At 52.3% G+C, this 18,946-nt stretch overlaps 3 protein-coding genes and 1 long non-coding RNA gene across 4 annotated transcripts; 3 read left to right on the top strand and 1 right to left on the bottom strand.

Annotated features, from left to right (window-relative positions):
• Positions 1–8,081: 8,081 nt before the first annotated feature.
• LOC132340237 (putative small proline-rich protein 5) lies at positions 8,082–9,361 on the top strand. Its single transcript, XM_059871105.1, has 2 exons — positions 8,082–8,239; positions 8,728–9,361. The coding sequence occupies exon 2, from the start codon at positions 8,749–8,751 to the stop codon at positions 9,100–9,102; it is 354 nt and encodes a 117-aa protein (XP_059727088.1). The 5' UTR covers positions 8,082–8,239; positions 8,728–8,748; the 3' UTR covers positions 9,103–9,361.
• A 935-nt stretch (positions 9,362–10,296) lies between these two features.
• Positions 10,297–11,543, bottom strand: LOC132340259 (uncharacterized). Its single transcript, XR_009489827.1, has 2 exons — positions 11,412–11,543; positions 10,297–11,014 (listed from the first exon to the last, which is right to left on the bottom strand). It is a non-coding gene; the product is annotated as an uncharacterized LOC132340259 (long non-coding RNA).
• On the top strand, positions 10,782–12,014 carry LOC132340246 (putative small proline-rich protein 5). Its single transcript, XM_059871115.1, has 2 exons — positions 10,782–10,980; positions 11,437–12,014. The coding sequence occupies exon 2, from the start codon at positions 11,458–11,460 to the stop codon at positions 11,743–11,745; it is 288 nt and encodes a 95-aa protein (XP_059727098.1). The 5' UTR covers positions 10,782–10,980; positions 11,437–11,457; the 3' UTR covers positions 11,746–12,014.
• Positions 12,015–15,586: 3,572 nt separating this feature from the next.
• LOC132340175 (keratin-associated protein 5-5-like) lies at positions 15,587–18,000 on the top strand. Its single transcript, XM_059871013.1, is given in 3 exon segments — positions 15,587–15,631; positions 15,633–15,692; positions 16,417–18,000. Coding segments are annotated over 3 exon segments (1,341 nt in total). The 5' UTR covers positions 15,587–15,601; the 3' UTR covers positions 17,668–18,000.
• The last annotated feature ends 946 nt before the right edge of the window (positions 18,001–18,946 follow it).

Here is an 18,946-nt window from a genome sequence, read left to right as displayed (position 1 = left end):
TGCCTCATCCCCGCGGCCCCTTTCCCTCCTCCTGAGAACCCCAAGTGGCATTAGCGCGGTGGAATTGGGATTTGTTCTTCGTTCCCTGCTCCTGTCTCCAGTAGCAAAGGTGTGATGTTAAATTAAAGCCTAAAGCTCATCAAACCTGCTGGCCTCCTGGTGTTTTTCCACTGGTTTTCCTTATCTTTGGCATCGTTCCCCAGCCTGTCTGGGCTGAGGGGAGCTGCTTTCCACAGCTCCCTCCCCTTCCCGTGGCATTCCAGCGGCTGGGGTGGCTCAGCCCTGCAGTCCCCACACCTTGGGCACCTGCCAGGCTGATTTCAAAAGCTGTCTGGGGCTGAAGGTGCAGATCAGCCTCTCTGCAAGCCCAGCCCTTGGCTCGGAGCCTCGGACCCCCACGGGCACGTTGTGAAGGGTTTGCAGTCTGTTCGTGGCTGGTGAGCGCAGAGCAGGCTCAGTCCTGGAAGTCTGGAAATCCCTGATCTCCACAAAGAGGAGGACACGAGCAGAGGAAGGACCACATCGTGCTCAGTGTCCCTTCTGACCCCTCCAAATGGAGAATTTGGGGTTAGATTGGTCTTTTCTGCGAGGGAGCTCCCCCTGCTTTGAAAATCTGTGTTCCCTGCAGGAAATCCCAGAATCCCAGAGGAACTGAGGTTGGAAAAGTTCTCCAAGACCTTTGAGTCCAACCTGTGCCTGATCCCCACCCTGTCACCCAGCCCAGGGCACTGAGTGCCACCTCCAGGCTTTCCCTGGACACCTCCAGGGATGGGCACTCCAAACCTCCCTGGGCAGCCCTCTCCAAGGCCTGACCACCCTTCCCATGGGGAAATTCCTCCTGATGTCCCCCCCGAGCTTCCTTTTCTCCCAGCTGAGCCCCCCAGGAGATCTCCAGCTCCTCCTCCTGCTGCCCCAGCCCCTTCCCCAGCTCTGTTCCCTTCTCTGGACACACTCCAACCCCTCAATGTCCCCCCTGAGTGAGAAAAAAACATTCTCATTTCCTCACGAGGTTTAAACTGACTTAAACCACCAAAGTTCTGAGTCCCTTGTAGATGTGAAAGGGAAAAAAGGAATTTGACATCTGCAGGTGGATTTCTCACCACCCCAGACCCCACCAGGCCAATTTCTGTGGGGTTTGGGGCTCTGTGGGATGAGAGCAGTGCTGTGTGTAATGCAGGAGACATTTAATTAGCCAAGACTTCGTGATGAACCTTTGAAAGGAACGAGAAAGGTGCTATTAGCACTGGTTTTATTACTGCTCTTAATTAAAATAACGAGGAGCCTCAATGCCAGGTGTGAGGTCGGTGATTGCAGGTGCCGGGAATGAACATTGGGGTTGGGGACAGGCTCCAGCCTGGCTTGGGGACATAGAGGGGTGCCAATCCCTGTGCCCCCTCACCCAGCCTGTGCCAACCCAGCCAGACTGGCGGCTCCAGGCTGGGTTTGGGTCTGCCTTTGTGGGAAGGGCAGATAAAATCTCCAAGGTGAATCCTTTCCAAGCAATCCCAGGTTTCACCTACGCTCCCGGCTGAGCCGGAGCCATCCAGGCTGTGCCACTCCGTGCAAGGAAAGACTCGGGAAGGACCTGAGGAGCAGAGACAGGGAATCTCTCCCTGGAGAGCTGGAGTTGTGTTATCTCCCCACACATCTGCAGAGGGAAGCAGGAAAGGCTGCAGCAATCCAGCAGGAAGTTGTCCCCACCTTCTCCTCCCACAGCAGCGAAGGTGCTGAGCCCCTGCAGAGAATTATCCCAGGAATAAAAAAAGCCAAAAAAGCCTCTCCACCTTGCAGTGTTTACAGCAAGCACAGGTGGGTCCAGGCGGAGCCAAGTCAGGTGTGCAAACACGGATCTGTAAATGCTCCAGGCCGTGGGTCAAACCCCCTCAGTCAACCACAGGGAGGGGCAGCACTGCTGCTCGGCTGCAGCTGCTCATCCCACACCTCATGGAGCTCCAGCTGCTCATCCCACACCTCATGGAGCTCATCCCACTGCATGGAGCTCATCCTACATCTCATGGAGCTCATCCCACACTTCATGGAGCTCCAGCTGCTCATCCCACACCTCATGGAGCTCATCCCACACTTCATGGAGCTCATCCTACATCTCATGGAGCTCATCCTACTGCATGGAGCTCATCCCACACCTCCTGGAGCTCATCCCACTGCATGGAGCTCATCCCACACCTCATGGAGCTCATCCCACACTTCATGGAGCTCCAGCTGCTCATCCCACACCTCATGGAGCTCATCCCACACTTCATGGAGCTCATCCCACACCTCATGGAGCTCATCCCACACCTCATGGAGCTCATCCCACTGCATGGAGCTCATCCCACACTTCATGGAGCTCATCCTACATCTCATGGAGCTCATTCCACTGCATGGAGCTCATTCCACACCTCCTGGAGCTCATCCCACATCTCATGGAGCTCATCCCACTGCATGGAGCTCATCCCACACCTCATGGAGCTCCAGCTGCTCATCCCACACTTCACGGAGCTCATCCCACACCTCATGGAGCTCATCCCACACCTCATGGAACTCATCCCACTGCATAGAGCTCATCCTACATCTCATGGAGCTCATCCTACACCTCATGGAGCTCATCCCACACTTCATGGAGCTCATCCTACATCTCATGGAGCTCCAGGTGCTCATCCCACACCTCCTGGAGCTCATCCCACACCTCCTGGAGCTCATCCCACACCTCATGGACCTGGAAGCTTCCACAGTGAGCCACTCCTGGAAAATGGGGGCTTTGCCCTCTAATGACCTCAGACATTTCTGTTTCCTGCCCCACTTCCTGATACTTACATATGCCACCTTTTTTTTTTTTTTCATTTTTCCCTCCTCACCTCTCTCAGGTGACAGCAAATCTCCTCCCACACGTGGCCAAAAATCCCTGAAGTGCTGCCTGACCACGGCCTGACCCAAACCTCTCAGGGAGGTGTCACGGGTTTGCTCTGTGTGCCAGGGGAGCACAGCCCAGCTGGGAGTGCTCCAGTCTGAGGGATCCCGGTGAGTCAGCAGAGCATCACCCCAAATCCCTCGTGCCTCACTCCTAATCCCCGGTGCCATCCCAGTGTTGACACATTCCTGCCTTTTATGGGACAAGAAGATGTAATTGATGGGTCGGATGGGCATGACTTGTAGCCAGGCATGGGAGACCAAAGTTCACCCGTGATTCACGGGAAAATCCAGGTTCAGAAGTGTCTCCTGCATCACACTGCTGTGTTTGTGTCTCCATGCCTGTCTCATCATCCCTGAAATCATTCCAGAAGTGCTGGAAGCAGGGCAGCAACAGCAGCACTCTGGCCCGGCTGAAATAAAAAATTCTGGGTAAAATCAGAAGAGAAAATAACCGAAACCACTCTGGGAGGGTTTGGGCCATCCTGGAGGTGTCCAAGGAACTCCTGGACCTGGCACTGAGGGCTCTCAATGCTTGACCAGGTGGGGGTTGGTCAGAGGCTGGGCTTGGTGGTCTTGGAGATCTTTTCCAACATCAGTGATTCTGGAAATCTGGGATTCCGTTCACCCCAAACCATCCTGTCCTGGCATTTGATACCGCTGCCCCCAAGACCACGTTGGGGTGCAAAACCAGACTGAAACAGCACCTGAAGCCTCAGGCGGGGTTTGCTTGGCCAGGTTTTGGTGGATGGAGATCCACAGAGGTGGCAGAACCTGTGGGCCATGGACAGGAACCCACCCTGGGGCAGGTTTGGTGGCAGAACCTGTGACCCCATGGACAGGAACCCACCCTGGGGTAGGTTTGGTGGCAGAACCTGTGACCCCATGGACAGGAACCCACTCTGGGTCTGGTTTGGTGGCAGAACCTGTGACCCCATGGACAGGAACCCACCCTGGGGCAGGTTTGGTGGCAGAGCCTGTGACCCCATGGACAGGAACCCACTCTGGGGCAGGTTTGGTGGCAGACCCTGTGACCCCATGGACAGGAACCCACCCTGGGGCAGGTTTGGTGGCAAAACCTGTGACCCCATGGACAGGAGCCCACCCTGGGGCAGGTTTGGTGGCAAAACCTGTGACCCCATGGACAGGAACCCACCCTGGGGCAGGTTTGATGGCAGAACCTGTGACCCCATGGACAGGAGCCCACTCTGGGGCAGGTTTGGTGGCAAAACCTGTGACCCCATGGACAGGAACCCACTCTGGGGCAGGTTTGGTAGCAAAACCTGTGACCCCATGGACAGGAGCCCACCCTGGGGCAGGTTTGGTGGCAGAACATGTGACCCCATGGACAGGAACCCACCCTGGGGCAGGTTTGGTGGCAAAACCTGTGACCCCATGGACAGGAACCCACTCTGGGGCAGGTTTGGTGGCAGAACCTGTGACCCCATGGACAGGAACCCACTCTGGTTTGGTGGCAGAGCCTGTGACCCCATGGACAGGAGCCCACCCTGGGGCAGGTTTGGTCGCAGAACCTGTGACCCCATGGACAGGAACCCACTCTGGGGCAGGTTTGGTAGCAAAACCTGTGACCCCATGGACAGGAGCCCACCCTGGGGCAGGTTTGGTGGCAAAACCTGTGACCCCATGGACAGGAACCCACTCTGGGGCAGGTTTGGTGGCAGAACCTGTGACCCCATGGACAGGAGCCCACTCTGGTTTGGTGGCAGCACCTGTGGCTTTGGTGGGCACCTGGAGGAGAAATCCTTGCTGGGCCACACGGGGCAGGCAGGTTGGAATGACCACTGAAGGACAAATTTGGGCTAATGCAAACCTCTCATGGAGATATCCGGCCCCATTGTGCAATCCCCCTGCAGAATCCCTGCCCTGAACCTAATCCTCAGGGATTAACATCAATAAATATTTTTTCACAAGGAGGTCGATGACATGGAGCTCCTGGTCCACGTGACCCTGAGGAATCTGGGATTACAAACACCTCTTCTGCCTGATCCACGTTGTCCACGAGCAGATCCATGGGTCACTTCCCGTGAAAATTCCTTCCAATCTCGTTCATAGGGAGGTGAAGGAATTAATGAGCTATTAATAATTACAATGCTAAAAGCACAGAGCATCAAAGGGAAAATACGGGAAGCTGAACACAGCGGATAGAAATGGGCTGGGATCTGTAATTAGGGATGCCTCATGTCCCAGATAAACCTGTGGAAAAGTATAAAAGGTTTCCCATCCCCGTTTCCTTCACTCGCTGCTCTGCTCCAAAACAGCTCCATCCCCTCTGCTGGAAGGGTGAGTCCAATTTTTCTCTTCCCCTGGAGTTTCTTTAGGAAATTGGAAGGTTTTGCATGAGTTTGGGTAGAATTGGAGTGTGGGACACTTCCTCCTCACCTCTGGATCTTGGTCGTGCTGGAGACCAAGTTCTTGTTACCCACAAGAGCAAATTATTAAAACAAATGAAAATAAAAGCTTTGAGCAGAGGCTCAAGGCAAACCAAAATAACAGAAAGGGCAGAAAATACAGACAGAGGGTTTTGTGGAAAAGGGGCTGGGAGGTTTCCAAGCTGGGAGGAGCCAGAGGGTCTGGAGCTGCTCTTGGGAAATTGAAGTTTGGACCAATTTTTCTCTGGAAATCAAGTCCCATCCTTAAAAGTTTCTGGGTTTAGCAAGGCATTAAATCATCTCCCAACAGCACTGACCCCACTTTCTCACCCCTGAAGAACTGGAAATTAGGAAGAAAATGGGGAATCCCAGAACAAATATCTATAAGTTCCTGCTGGCTGTGACCATTCCTCTCTCCCCTCCAGCTCTGCCACCTCTCCAGGACAATGTGCTCCCGCCGCTCCTGCCACAGCCACGAGACCTCCTGCCATGAGTCCCGCTCCTCCTGCCACGACTCGGGGGCCTCGTGCCACTACACCTTCCAGAGGCAGCCTGTGCAGAAGTTCAGCTACGTGACACCCTGCTGCACCCCCGTGCAGCCCTGCTACCCCCCCGTGCAGCGTTACTGCCCCGCAGTGCAGCCCTGCTGCCCCCCAGTGCAGCGTTACTGCCCCCCAGTCTGCCCCCAGGTCACCAAGAACATCTGCAAGCTGCCATCGTGCTACCCCAAATACTGAGGGCACTCTGGATGGCTCCTGCCTTGGGTGCTCTCCATGCCTGAATCTTCCATCGATGGTTCTTTATTCCCATTTTTAATTTGATCCTTGAATTCCTCATCTGTGATTAGAATTGGGCTCCTGGTTTTCCTCTAATTTGGTTTAATTTGTTCAGCATGCAAGACCCAGCTCAGGTTGCTTTCCATGAAGCTGGGAATGATCCCTGCTGCTTTTCACCCATCTGACAGCCTCCAAATCAATAAAATTTGATTTCCAAAAGTAAAAGAAGTTTATGGTTTGTTTATTCTTTGACCTTTTTCCTTTGGAATGATTGTTACCTCTGACTTCTTAGCCACCCCTTTTCTCCTCAAGCTCATCACCAAATGTCCCTGAAATTTCAAAATTATAAAAGCCAGTGCTTCCAGAGGCATTCCTGGAGCAGGTGAAGGCTCAGGGAGCTCACCTGCACCCTATTTATTCAGGTATGGATACACAGAATAGGTGTTTATACATTTATATCCAGAGGGAATTGCTCCTGGGAGGGTGGCACAGGTGATTCCATGGATGCCTGGCAGTGTCCAAGGCCAGGCTGGACAGGGCTTGGAGCACCCTGGGACAGTGGGAGGTGTCCCTGCCCATGGCAGGAGTGGCTCTGGAGATCTTTAAGGTCCTTCCCCATCCAGCCCATTCCAGGATTCCACTGGGGGGAACTGAGTCCCCTCCTCAGCCGCTCCTCACACTTCGTGTGTCCCTCTGACTCAGAGTCACAAACATTTTGAGGTGTCTAATAAATGCAAATAAGCACCTCGTGGCTTTTCCCAGCCCTCCTTCTTTCACTGACCTCCAAATTACTGTTTTCAGCAACAATTGCAGGCACTTAAAACAAGTGTGAAATCTTTCTGGACTTTTGACAACCTCAGACTTTCCTTATCTCCCAGTCCAGCTGAGACACCAGTTCCAGAACAGGCTCTGTGGCTGCATCAGCTTCCCCAAGAGCTCAGCAGCCAGACTCAGCCGGAGTTAATAACCCTGGGAGTTGAATGAGATGATCCTTAATGTCCCTTCCAACCCAAGTCACTCCACCATTCCCTGATTCCATGGATTCCTCCTGCCTGACAGAGAATTGACTCAAGGGCCTCCCCACAAAAAGGAGTTTTATCAACCCAGATAAAGCATTTCTACATCACAGCAGCTTCCAGAAGACTTCAGATTTTCCTAAGCTCTAGAAGATTTTCCTAAAAGCTTTTGGGTTTCTGAACCACGGCCTGACAAATAAATTAAAATATTCATAGAATCGTACAATAGTTTGGGTGGGGAGGGATCCTAAAGAAAACCTCATTCCCTGACCCCTGAGTTGTTCCTGTGGCTCTCACCTGGATAAAAGTCACGGGAAAGGGACAATTGTCCATTTTATTGTCCTAAAACCTTGGGCTGATGTGAGAGAAATTTCAGACTAAAGAGCAAAATGCGGGAAAGAATAAAAACTACAAAACTGCTTAAATGAAACGGGACCCCAGAGAAACCTGGGGATGGCGAGAAGTAAAACCCTCACACAAACATTTCCTGCTGAGGATTTGAAACCCCCTCCATCCAGGAGGAAAATATCACAGCACAAACAAAAAAAACAGCTGACGGTTGGCAAACGGAAGGGAAAAAATTGGGATGGGGGACGTCGTTCTGGCGTCACCTCCGGAGTCGAGGCGTTGGGTCCCAGGTAGTCACCAGGACCTCCCTCTAATGAAGTCCCTGGGAGCTGTGGCTCTTAATTACAGTCCCTTGTGTCAGGGGAAAAAAACCTATCAATCAAAATGTGACTCTGCCACGGAGAACCAGGGGCAGCGCGCGGGGAAGGAGTCAACCCTCCGGACTTGATGCAATCCCGGTTGCCCAACGACAAATCACTTAATAACTCCAGGGATAGGTTCATTTTTGCCACGGGAATATGCAAGTGCCTCCAAAATTCCCTTCTAAGCAGATTGGGAAATTCCTTGCTTATTAAAGTGCTGAGGAAAAAGTCATCGTTGGCTTTTTCTCCTGACTGCGTCAAGTCGGAAATGCTAAAAACAGACACAGGAGATAAATATGAATATGAGGGTTTGTGTCAGCATTGCCAAGAGGTGTCTAATGCCCAGGACAACCTTTTGGGAGATATAAAAGTCCGGCATCCCCTGTCCATCCTTCACTCAGCACCTGCTCCACAAGCTCTTCCTCTTGCTCCAGCCAAGGGTGAGTTGGATTTTGTTGATTTATTTACTCTTGAGCAGCAGAAGTTCACAGAGTTCTGTGTTTAGACCTTGCCTTTGTCTTAAAAATTCCTTATTTTTGATGGCTGGGTGTCTGGACAGACGCACAGAGTGCTTGGTTTGCTCACAGGTGGGATGGCAGAAAAGCAGGAGCAATTGGAGGAGCAGATCTGGGAATCTTTGGGAGCCAGCAAGGATTTCACTCCCAGACTGGCAGGTGATGGAGGCAGAGAGAGCTCAGACAAGTCAGAGCAGTTTTGGAGGGAAATTCTACCTTGAAAAGCCAACAGGAGCATCTTGGGAGGGACGTTCCCATCAGAGCCACACCATCATGGAGTGTCCTCCAAAAGGAAGGGTCACCATGTCCTGTACATCCCAAAACAGAGGGAAAGAACATTTCATCCCAGCCCCAAAGAAGAGCCAAGGAGGGGAGCAGCTGTCCCAGCCTGACCATCTCTCTTTTCCCTCCAGCTCTGCCAGAACTCCAGCACGATGTGCTCCCGCGGCTCCTGCCACAACCACGAGTCCTCCTGCCACGGATCCCGCTCCTCCTGCCTCAGATCCTGGTTCTCCTGCCACAGATCCCGCTCCTCCTGCCACGAGCCAGAGCCCTCCTGCCGCTACATCCAGAGGCAGCCGGTGCAGAAATGCACCTACGTGACGCCCTGCTGTCCCCCCGTGCAGCGCTGCTGTCCCCCTGCTGTCCCCTGCTGTGCCCCCGTGCAGCGCTACTGCCCCCCTGCTGTCCCCTGCTGTGCCCAGGTCCCCTGCTGTCCCCAGGTGCCCTACTGCCCCCAGTACACCAAGAACATCTGGAACCTTCCACCGGCGTGCCCCAAGTACTGAACAGGATCCAGCGCCGGCAGCCGGAGCCGCCGGCTCCTCCCTTGGGCACCTCGACCTCGGCTCGTCTCGACCACGCTGAAACCCCTGGGGATGAAATCCTCTCCTAATTAACATTTATGGTGTTATTCTTGCTAATTATTCAGGAAATGTCCTTTTCTAATCATTCAGGGTGTAATTATTTGTTGGGAATCTTTCTCTGTCTTGTGCTTCTGTTTCAGACTCATCTGGGTGTGGGAAACAATAAATCTGATTCATGAGACCCTCGTTGCCTTTGAATTCCTTTATTCTCATTTTCCTTGATTTTTTTTGTAATTTTTTCAGGGGTTTTCAATTCAAATTTCTTTGTATTTCCCAAGTACCCCAATATTTGGTGGCAAATAATTCCCACTTTCATTTGGGAATGGATGGAAGTCAGTGAAGGAAAGGGGGAGATGGTAAAAGATTGGACTCGATGATCTCAGAGGGCTTTTCCCACCTCAGCAATTCCAGGAAATTAAATGGAAGGGGAATTAGTAGGTCACATTGCTCCTTCTCAATATGTAATAACTTACTCCAAGCTCGATTTCAGACTTTGGATATAAAATTTCAAATATCTGAAAGCCTCTGAGCCTCTGAAAACAGAAGGCCCAAATTCCTGGGAAAGAACTGTGAGCAAAGGATGATGGGAACTCATCTGAGATCCCGTTTGCCTGAGCAGGCCCTGAATTTGAAAGGTTCAGAGATGTTTTTTGGGTGGTTTTGGAAGGCTCTTGAGGAGGTAGAAAGATTTTGCAGAGCACCAATGTGGACAAAAGGAGAACTGCCACACAAGCTCCCACTTTGTCACCTGGGTGGCAGCTGAGGGACCTGGGCCACCAAAGGTCCCTGAGGAATTCCTGACATCTTCCCTCACTCCACAAAACTTCCCATGAGGAATTGGCTGCCTTTACCCTGGGGAAGAGCTGTGGGACACCCCCAGGTCTGGAGATCTTCCCTTCCCAGTCAGTGAATTGCTCTAATGGGCAACATTTTCCCAGGATGAGGAGTTTAATTTTCTTACACTTCAAACTCTGAGTCAAACAGGGCCATAAATCCAGCTTTGGTGCCCAAGCTTCCACCAGGAGTGACAAAACCCAATATTTGCTCAAACTTCAGCTCCTCTTCTCTGAATCCTTCGGTGAGGTCAGGTGAAAAAAATTTTAGGGATCACGGAAGGAAAGACAAACCAAGGAACGGGAAAATTTAATATCCTCAAACCTCATACAGAGCTCAGGGTCAGATGTTTTTCTCTTTAATAACCCGTGATTCACGTGGAACAACCTGATGGGATCATCCCAGTCATCTGCCAAGTTGAGGGACACGTGAAGAATCAGGAACATTTTATTTCTTGCCAGCCCAGGGAGCCGAGGAGATCCCGCCGGATTTTCCGGCGTTGTGCCATCCCCAGGAATTGCAGGCAGTAATCCCATTTCCTCTTGGCACTCAACAACAGGGGAATTAAAACCCTGAGCTGTCACCTGCCCCCAACGGGGGACCAACCCCAGGAGTCAGCATTTCTGAGACTTTTCTGTGCCTGATGCAATCCCAGGTGTCCCTCATCCTTAATTAACACCCGTCACATCAGTGTCAGTCTCCAGGAAATGGGAGAGAGCTGCCCTTCCAAAATCCCTGCCGTAGGAATCACCGCCGGGACGGGGCCCGGTGCGTCAAGGAGGGAACACCTAAAATCAGGGGAAGTGCAAACATCTGCGGGATTGAGCGCAGAATTAATTAAGGTGTCATCGTGAGGAGGTGCCTCACACCCCAAATAACCTCGGCAGAGGATAAAAGGTCCCTCAGCCCCGTCCTCCGCAGTCACTCGCCTTCGCTTCCAGAAACTTCTCACTGCAGCTAAGGAGGGTAAGACCAACTTCGCCATTTCTGTTCTTGAAACCTGCATGAGGGGTTTTTATGAGTCTTGTGGGATTTGGGATTTAGGGAAGTGTGCTGAGGGAGGGAGGGAGGGGTGGGGAATGGTGGATGGAGGACAAGGGTTCCCGGGAATCACAGAAAAGGTGAAGCCCCTGGAGGGATTCTCGGGTGACACAAACTCTGCTGGAGCTGGGGCTTGGCAAGTGGGCTCCCGGGGCTCCAACTGACTCATAGGGACCTGATCTCACACCCCAATTCCCAGAGCACTCCCAGCAGACCCGGCAGGATCGAGGGGCTTTGGGTCTGGATTAGATAGGTGAAAAAAGGAGAGAAACAGTTCATGGGAGACACCAAGAAAAAAAAATATTAAAAAGAAAAAGGGGGGGGAATACAAGAAGAGAATCAGAGCCTCCTCTCACCACGTCAATCCCTTGCTCCAAACAGCTTTGCCAGAACTCCAGCACGATGTGCTCCCGCGGGTCTTGCCACGACTACGAGTCCTCCTGCCACGGATCCCGCTCCTCCTGCCACGAGTCCCGCTCCTCCTGCCACGCGGGGCCCTCGTGCCACTACACCTTCCAGAGGCAGCCTGTGCAGAAGTTCAGCTACGTGACACCCTGCTGCCCCCCAGTGCAGCCCTGCTACCCTCCCATGCAGCGTTACTGCCCCCCAGTGCAGCGTTACTGCCCCCCAGTCTGCCCCCAGGCCACCAAGAACATCTGCAAGCTGCCACCATCCTACCCCAAGTACTGAGGGCAGGATCCAGCCCCTGGATGCACCGGTTTGCTCCTCGCCCGCAGCTTCCAGCTCATCCCAGTGCTCGTGGCTCTGCAGCTTTGCCACTTCTCTCCAAGAAAAACCTCCAAAAACTGCCGGAGGTGATGCAGTTTTAGGATGAAACCTCTCGGTTTGAGGAGCTCTGAGCTGTTTCTCTTTCCTCTGCCAGCTGCTGGGAATGGTTCCCTTCTTGCTTTGCTGCTTCGTCCTCCAGCAAGACAATAAAAATGGTGTTTCAAGCCAAACGAACAGTCCTGGAGGTTTTCAGTCACTGCTCCATCAGATGGGCTGGGTCGGTGGGCAAGAGGGGCATTGAGGGGCTGGAGTGTGTCCAGAGAAGGGAACAGAGCTGGGGAAGGAGCTGGGGCCGCAGGAAAACGATCTGGAGAACTCCTGGGAGAGCTGGGCGGGCTCAGCTGGGAGAAAAGGAAGCTCAGGGGGGACATCAGGAGGAATTTCCCCATGGAAAGGGTGGTCAGGCCTTGGAAAAGGCTGCCCAGGGAGGTTTGGAGTGCCCATCCCTGGAGGTGTCCAAGGAAGGCCTGGAGGTGGCACTCAGTGCCCTGGGCTGGGTGACAGGGTGGGGGTCAGGCACAAGTTGGATTTGGTGGTGTGGGACCTCTTTTCTCTGGGATTTCTCTGGGATTCCGTGCTGGTCTGGTGGCATCTCTGTTTTCCTGTGGGTTTGGAATTGTGATTTAATCCCTGGAGCCGGAGGAATGCCAAGGAAACATGAAATCCATGGAAAACACCTGCAGGGCTGGGAGGAGCACGTGGGGTGAATTCCTGGGGGAAACAAATCCTTGCCCTGGGCTCAGCAGATGTTGGGGGCTCCACCTGACCTGTGTGTTCATGTTTCTGCTTTCAGAGCCGCTGCTATTTTTGGAACCAAAATAAAATCAAATCCCTCAGGGTTTGGGACATGGAACAACCTCAATTAACCAGTTTCTGCAGTGTAAAATAAGTGAAGGTTTCCCCGGAGTGATTCATCCCTCATCACCCACCCCTGGCGTGGGAAACAGCCTGGAATGAGCTGAGTGCTGCAATAGCCACTAAATGACCACTTGGTCAATAAGCAATTGGTTATTTATAGGTTCTGGAGAAAATGCTCATTAGAGAGGAATGGGTTAAAAAGGAAAAGTTGAGGTCGGGACAGGGAGCAATGAATGATTCACCTGCCTGGGGGTTCCTGCCCTTGCTAAGAGGTGGCTCCACCTCACAGGAGCCTGAAAAAAACCAATTTTCTTACTCATTCCTGCCCTCCCTGCCGGTGGGAATTGAGTTTCTGAGGTTTCACGGCCACAGAACTGGTTTGGTCTTCAAGCAGAGACTTTCACTTCCCTGGGGTGCCCCAGCTTCCAACTTTCTCCTCCATCACCAACCATGGCACGTTTTATTTCCTTTTCCAAATCCAGAGAAGGCCATGAAGTTGATAAGGAGCCTTTCCCCCATGGAGCCAGGCTGGGAATGTTGGGAATGTTGGGAATGCTGAGCCTGTGGAGACCTCAGAGCCTCTCCCAGGATCTCCAGGGGCTCCAGGGAAGCTGGAGAGGGACGTTCCTCAGGAACTGCAGGGACAGGACATGGGGAAATTATTTCAGAGTGATGGAGAGGAGGTTTAGGTGGGATAAAATGAAGAAATTGTTCCCTGTGAGGGTGGGGAGGCCTAGAAGGAATTGACAAACAAACGTTTGGCAAGAGAAATCTTCTTCTCCAGGTGGCCTGAAGGGACATTTCTGCTCTGCTAAGGACACGTCAAATAACTACAGGCTTACTAATTTCTGTTGTTTACACTTTAGTGTAAACAAATTTTAAAAACAAAATAAATTTTAAAATTAAATTCAAATAACACCATGGATTCCACAGCCCTGGACAAACTGTGAGGAAACCCCCAGGGATTGATTAATGGGGAGGAATTTGCCTCAGGATTGCTTTCCTGGATCTCCAATCCAAACAGAGCTCTGCTCCTCTGGGCATCTTTCAGAGCCTGCACAGTCCTTTCCCTCAAAGTAAAATATGATTGCGACATTTTTATGGCCCTAATTTGAATATTTTCCTCCGTAAAATTGCTGTTGGATCCATGAATCCACCTTGCAGAGCTTTAAACACCTCTGGTGTTCACATCCAGCCGCAACAATGGGGTTTTTTTGGCTCACCAGATGAACCCATGCACCAAACCCGTACAAAGTCAACATAAAACGGCCTCATTTTGGCCAACCCCTCTTCCATCACCTCCCTGCTCGGGGTGTGCCACATTTCTCATGCTGGAGTTTCTCTGGAGGCTCTGGAATCCCCTGCAGATCATCCGGAGCCGGGGGCTCAGTCAATCACTAATTAGGAGATGATGGGCGGCACCTTGCTCAAGGTCATTAACGAAGCTGAAGCCAATAGGAAATTAAGCTCTGAGGGAACTGGAACGTTGACCTTGGGATGGCCTTGCCTGGAGAAGAGGTGACTTCACGGTCCTGTGAATTCCTCGAAGCAGGAGCAGCTCCTCAAATTGTGATGTGGCCGAACATCAAGAGCAGAACTGAGGGGAAACAGAGGATTTGCGTCACCAGGAGACAAATGGAAGGTTCTGGTGGCCCAAAGTGTCCTCAACATCCAGAACTGGATGAGCAAACACAGCTTAAATCTCCCTTACTCCAGCAGAAGTGAGGGGTCTCCAGGGATGCAGGGGGTCCTTCGGTGCTCAGCCCCCGTTTCCACCCCTGAGCGTGACCTCAGACCCCAAACATTTCCCCTGACGGGAGAGAGATCATTTTTTAATAAAGTCGTGGTTTAATTTGAGATCCTCGAGACGCTCAGGACATCACACGGAGCTTTTATGCAAAATAGATATTAACATCCCTCATTAATGGCTGATCACAAGGTGATCATTAGCATCAGCGCTAATCGCTGCCAGCGGGTGACTGGGAGCTGAGCACGGAGTTTTTCCAGAATTAGCATCTGTGGGTGGCTCCTCCATTACTCCAGGGCATCTTGGAATCTGAAAAGAACTGAATTGGAATTTCGCAGATCAAGTCATGCCGAGCATAAACAGGATGCAAAACTTCCAGAGCCGTTTTGCATTTTGCTTTTATTTAAATGCGTCAAAGAGGAATTGGAAAAACGCAGGTTCCGATTTGACCCGAAACCAATTCCGAATTTCCACTATGAATTTGCAGTGAAAATGTTTGATATTGGCAAAGCCTTGAGCTCAAGGAGAATTTGGACAATGACCGCAGGCACAGGGTGGAATTTTGGGGCTGTGCAGGGCCAGGGGTTGGGCTGGATGGTCCCTGGGATATTCCTTGATTCCAGCCTGGGATATTCCATGATTCTATTCCCAGGTGTTTTCCCAAGCACGGATGGGATGAGGCAGCGAGGGATGGGACACGGGGAACTTTCTGGATTTGCCTTTCTGGTGACCCCAGAGCAGGACTTTGGGCTCCACCATTTCTGCATTCAGACGCAAAGCACGGGACCAAGGAATTGCACTTCCTGGAATTCTATTTTAAAAATCATATCAAGGAGCAACTGACGTCCAGAAGCTTCTGCACGCCTCTGGAATCCACTGCAGCTCAATCTTAATTAGGATTTTTATGTCAATTAATCATCTCCATGCAGCAGCCTTACCATATGCAAAGCGGGCAGAAACAACGCCTCCGAGCGTCCCACAAGAATTAACTCGACATTAAAAAATTGTAAAAAATTCACACAACAAATTGATAATAACCCAAAATTGAGGGGTTGGTCAAAAGCCACGAGGCAAAGACTAAACACATGAAGGCCCATTGGGTGAATAAGTACAGGCTTAGTGCGTAAATCACGGATTGCTGGGGGGTACCTCATGTCCGGCAGGACAACTCCGACCTCAATAAAAAGGTCTCCAGGTGCCTCTGCTCCTCACACACCTTCAGCTCTCAGCAAGAACAAGAACGGTGAGTGCTTCCTACCAGAGATCCTTGGTTCTCTTGGTTCTTTGGCTTTGGGCAAGAGATGAATTGAGGCTGGGTCGTTGGGTCTGATCTCTGCAGGGCGTTGGGCTGGATGGACCTTCAGAGGTGTCTTCCGACCCAAAATGTTCTTTGGCTTTGGGGTTCCATGGGTTTGTGGTTCCATGGATTTGTGATTCCATGGGTTTATGGTTCCATGGGTTTATGGTTCCATGGGTTTATGGTTCCATGGATTTGTGATTCCATGGGTTTATGGTTCCATGGATTTGTGATTCCATGGGTTTATGGTTCCATGGGTTTATGGTTCCATGGATTTGTGATTCCATGGGTTTATGGTTCCATGGGTTTACGGTTCCAAGGTTTTCCAATTCCATGGTTTTAGCCTTGCAGGGTTCCATGAGCTACAGCTCTCCCTGAAATCCAGATTTTTCTGAGACTGTTGATCTGTTGCCTCTTGGAAAAGGTGGAGACAGCACAGTGGAAATTGAGCTGCTTGGGGTGGAAATTCAGGGAGGGAAAGTCCTGGATGAGCACAGAGTGGGCAGCTCCCAGCAGAGTTCAAATATCTCTGGGACAGAGCAACAGTTGGTTCGATTCCTGCGAGGATCTTGGGTTTCCAACTGAAGACAAAGAATTAGGAAAAAGGGTGGGATGAGGGCCTGGGCAGTGTGGAAAGACGGGTTGAATCTCAAAGTCCTTTGTGTTCCAGGTCCTCGCTCCGGCCACCCTTCGCTCCTCTCCCAACACCATGTGCTCCACTGGCTGCTGTTCCACGGGATGCTGCTCTGTCGTGAAGAGCAAGACCGTGTGCTGCACCCCCTGCAAGACCGTGTGCTGCAGTCCCTGCAAGACTGTGTGCTGCAGCCCCTGCAAGACCGTGTGCTGCAGCCCCTGCAAGACCGTGTGCTGCTCCCCATGCCAGCAATCCTGCTGCTGCGACCCCTGCAAGAAGACTGTGTGCTGTGACTCGTGCCAGACCTGCTGTGACCCGTGCCAGAAGCCTTGCTGTGACCCGTGCCAGTCCTGCTGTGACCCGTGCCAGAAGCCCTGCTGTGACCCGTGCCAGTCCTGCTGTGACCCGTGCCAGAAGCCTTGCTGTGACCCGTGCCAGTCCTGCTGTGACCCATGCCAGAAGCCCTGCTGTGACCCATGCCAGACCTGCTGTGACCCATGCCAGAAGCCTTGCTGTGACCCGTGCCAGACTGTCTGCTGTGACCCATGCCAGAAGCCTTGCTGTGATCCGTGCCAGTCCTGCTGTGACCCATGCCAGAAGCCTTGCTGTGACCCGTGCCAGTCCTGCTGTGACCCATGCCAAAAGCCCTGCTGTGACCCATGCCAGACTGTCTGCTGTGACCCGTGCCAGAAGCCTTGCTGTGACCCATGCCAGACTGTCTGTTGTGACCCGTGCCAGAAGCCTTGCTGTGACCCATGCCAGACTGTCTGTTGTGACCCGTGCCAGAAGCCTTGCTGTGACCCATGCCAGAAGCCTTGCTGTGACCCGTGCCAGTCCTGCTGTGACCCGTGCCAGAAGCCTTGCTGTGACCCTTGCCAGAAGCCCTGCTGTGACCCGTGCCAGACCTGCTGTGACCCTTGCCAGAAGCCCTGCTGTGACCCGTGCCAGACCTGCTGTGACCCGTGCCAGAAGCCCTGCTGTGACCCATGCCAGACCTGCTGTGACCCGTGCCAGAAGCCCTGCTGTGATCCGTGCCAGTCCTGCTGTGACCCATGCCAGAAGCCTTGCTGCGACCCGTGCCAGACCTGCTGTGACCCGTGCCAGTCCGTGTGCTGCACCAAGGTGTGCCATAAGTCCGTGTGCTGTGTCCCACGTCCCTGCTGCTCTCCCTGCTGCTCCTGCGTGGTGAAGAAGCCCGTGGTGGTTTGCTGCACCCCGGTGAGGAAGTACTGCACCCCCTGCATCCCCATCCAGCAGTGCTGCGCCAGCCTCAGGAAGACCTGCTGAGCTGCCCCGGGTGGCCCCAAGAACGGGCACAAGGAGGTGAAAAGCTCCTGGTTTGCCTCTGGTTCTCATGGTGATGGAGACAATTCATAGAGATTTTCTTCTTCTTTCCAAGCTTAAGCTGCTGCTTCTTTCTGTCCTTTATTTATCAGCTCTCTTTAATTACTGACTGTCTTGAGAACACCTGAATTTACCATCCATTGTGTAAGGCATTAGATATTAGTGGGGTGTTATTTCTCCTCTTGGTGTTTGGGAAACCTTTGGTGTCACTGTGACCTCTCCTCATTTCCTCTCTTGGCTTGTAGACAATAAAACTTGGCATTAAGCAAAACACAACGTTTGGTCTTTTGGTTGTTCTTGCGTGGCTTTGCCCTTAATTTGTCACCTTGCCCAGGATTGTCACTTTGCCCAGAATTTTCCACTTCGCCCAGAATTTACCACCTTGCCCAGAATTTACCACCTTGCCCAGAATTTACCACCTTGCCCAGAATTTTCCCTTTTGCCCAGGACCTGTCACCTTGCCCAGGACTTGTCACTCTGCCCAGAGTTTGTCCTCACTCCAGCACCATCTGTGCCTTTGGCCAAGGTCCTGGGTGTGCCCGGTGGCACGGCAGAACATTTTGGACACAAAGAGCTGTCCAGGCTCTTGGTACAAATTAAGTCGTGTCTGAAGCAAGCAGAGCATTCCTGATCCTCTGGAATGGGTGCCCAGAGGAGCTGTGGGTGCTCCTGGATCCCTGGAAGTGTCCAAGGCTGGGTTGGAGGGTTTGGAGCAGCCTGGGACAGTGGGAGGTGTCTCATGGAAAGGGGAGGAACGGGATGAGCTTTAAAGTCCTTTTCAGCCCAAACCATTCCTTGATTCCTCCTTGCCCCTCCTGAGCATTCACATCAGCTCAGACTTTACTACAGAACGGAAAGCTGAAGTAATTAAAACTCAAAGTCTGAGTGAGGTGTAACTGCACCATGTGAAAACGCAGGGCTCCATAAATCAGAGACTCCTCCAATATCCTGACTTGGAAAAGATCCACCAGGATCACGGAACCCAACCCCTGCCCCTCCATAGACACCCCAAAATCCCACCCTGTCCCTGAGAGCATTATCCAAACACTCCTGGAGCTCTGGCAGCCTTGGGGCAAAGCCCTTTCCTTGGGGAGCCTTGTGAGTGCCCCACCACCCTCTGGGGAAGAACTTTCCAGAAATATCCAACCTAGACCCTCCCTGGCACAGCTCCAGCCATTCCCTCAGGTCCTGCCCCTGGTCCCAGAGCAGAGGTCGGAGCTGC

The sequence above is a fragment of the Haemorhous mexicanus genome, chromosome 31, assembly GCF_027477595.1.
Source record: "Haemorhous mexicanus isolate bHaeMex1 chromosome 31, bHaeMex1.pri, whole genome shotgun sequence".
Classification (NCBI taxonomy): domain Eukaryota; kingdom Metazoa; phylum Chordata; class Aves; order Passeriformes; family Fringillidae; genus Haemorhous; species Haemorhous mexicanus.
Note: the sequence above shows the minus strand (reverse complement) of the source record. Positions and strands in the feature narration are given on the sequence as shown.

What these genes read in the sequence shown, in the direction of transcription:
- LOC132340246 (XM_059871115.1), top strand. Translation starts at nt 11,458, where the DNA reads ATGTGCTCCCGCGGGTCTTGCCACGACTACGAGTCCTCCTGCCACGGA.
- LOC132340237 (XM_059871105.1), top strand. Translation starts at nt 8,749, where the DNA reads ATGTGCTCCCGCGGCTCCTGCCACAACCACGAGTCCTCCTGCCACGGA.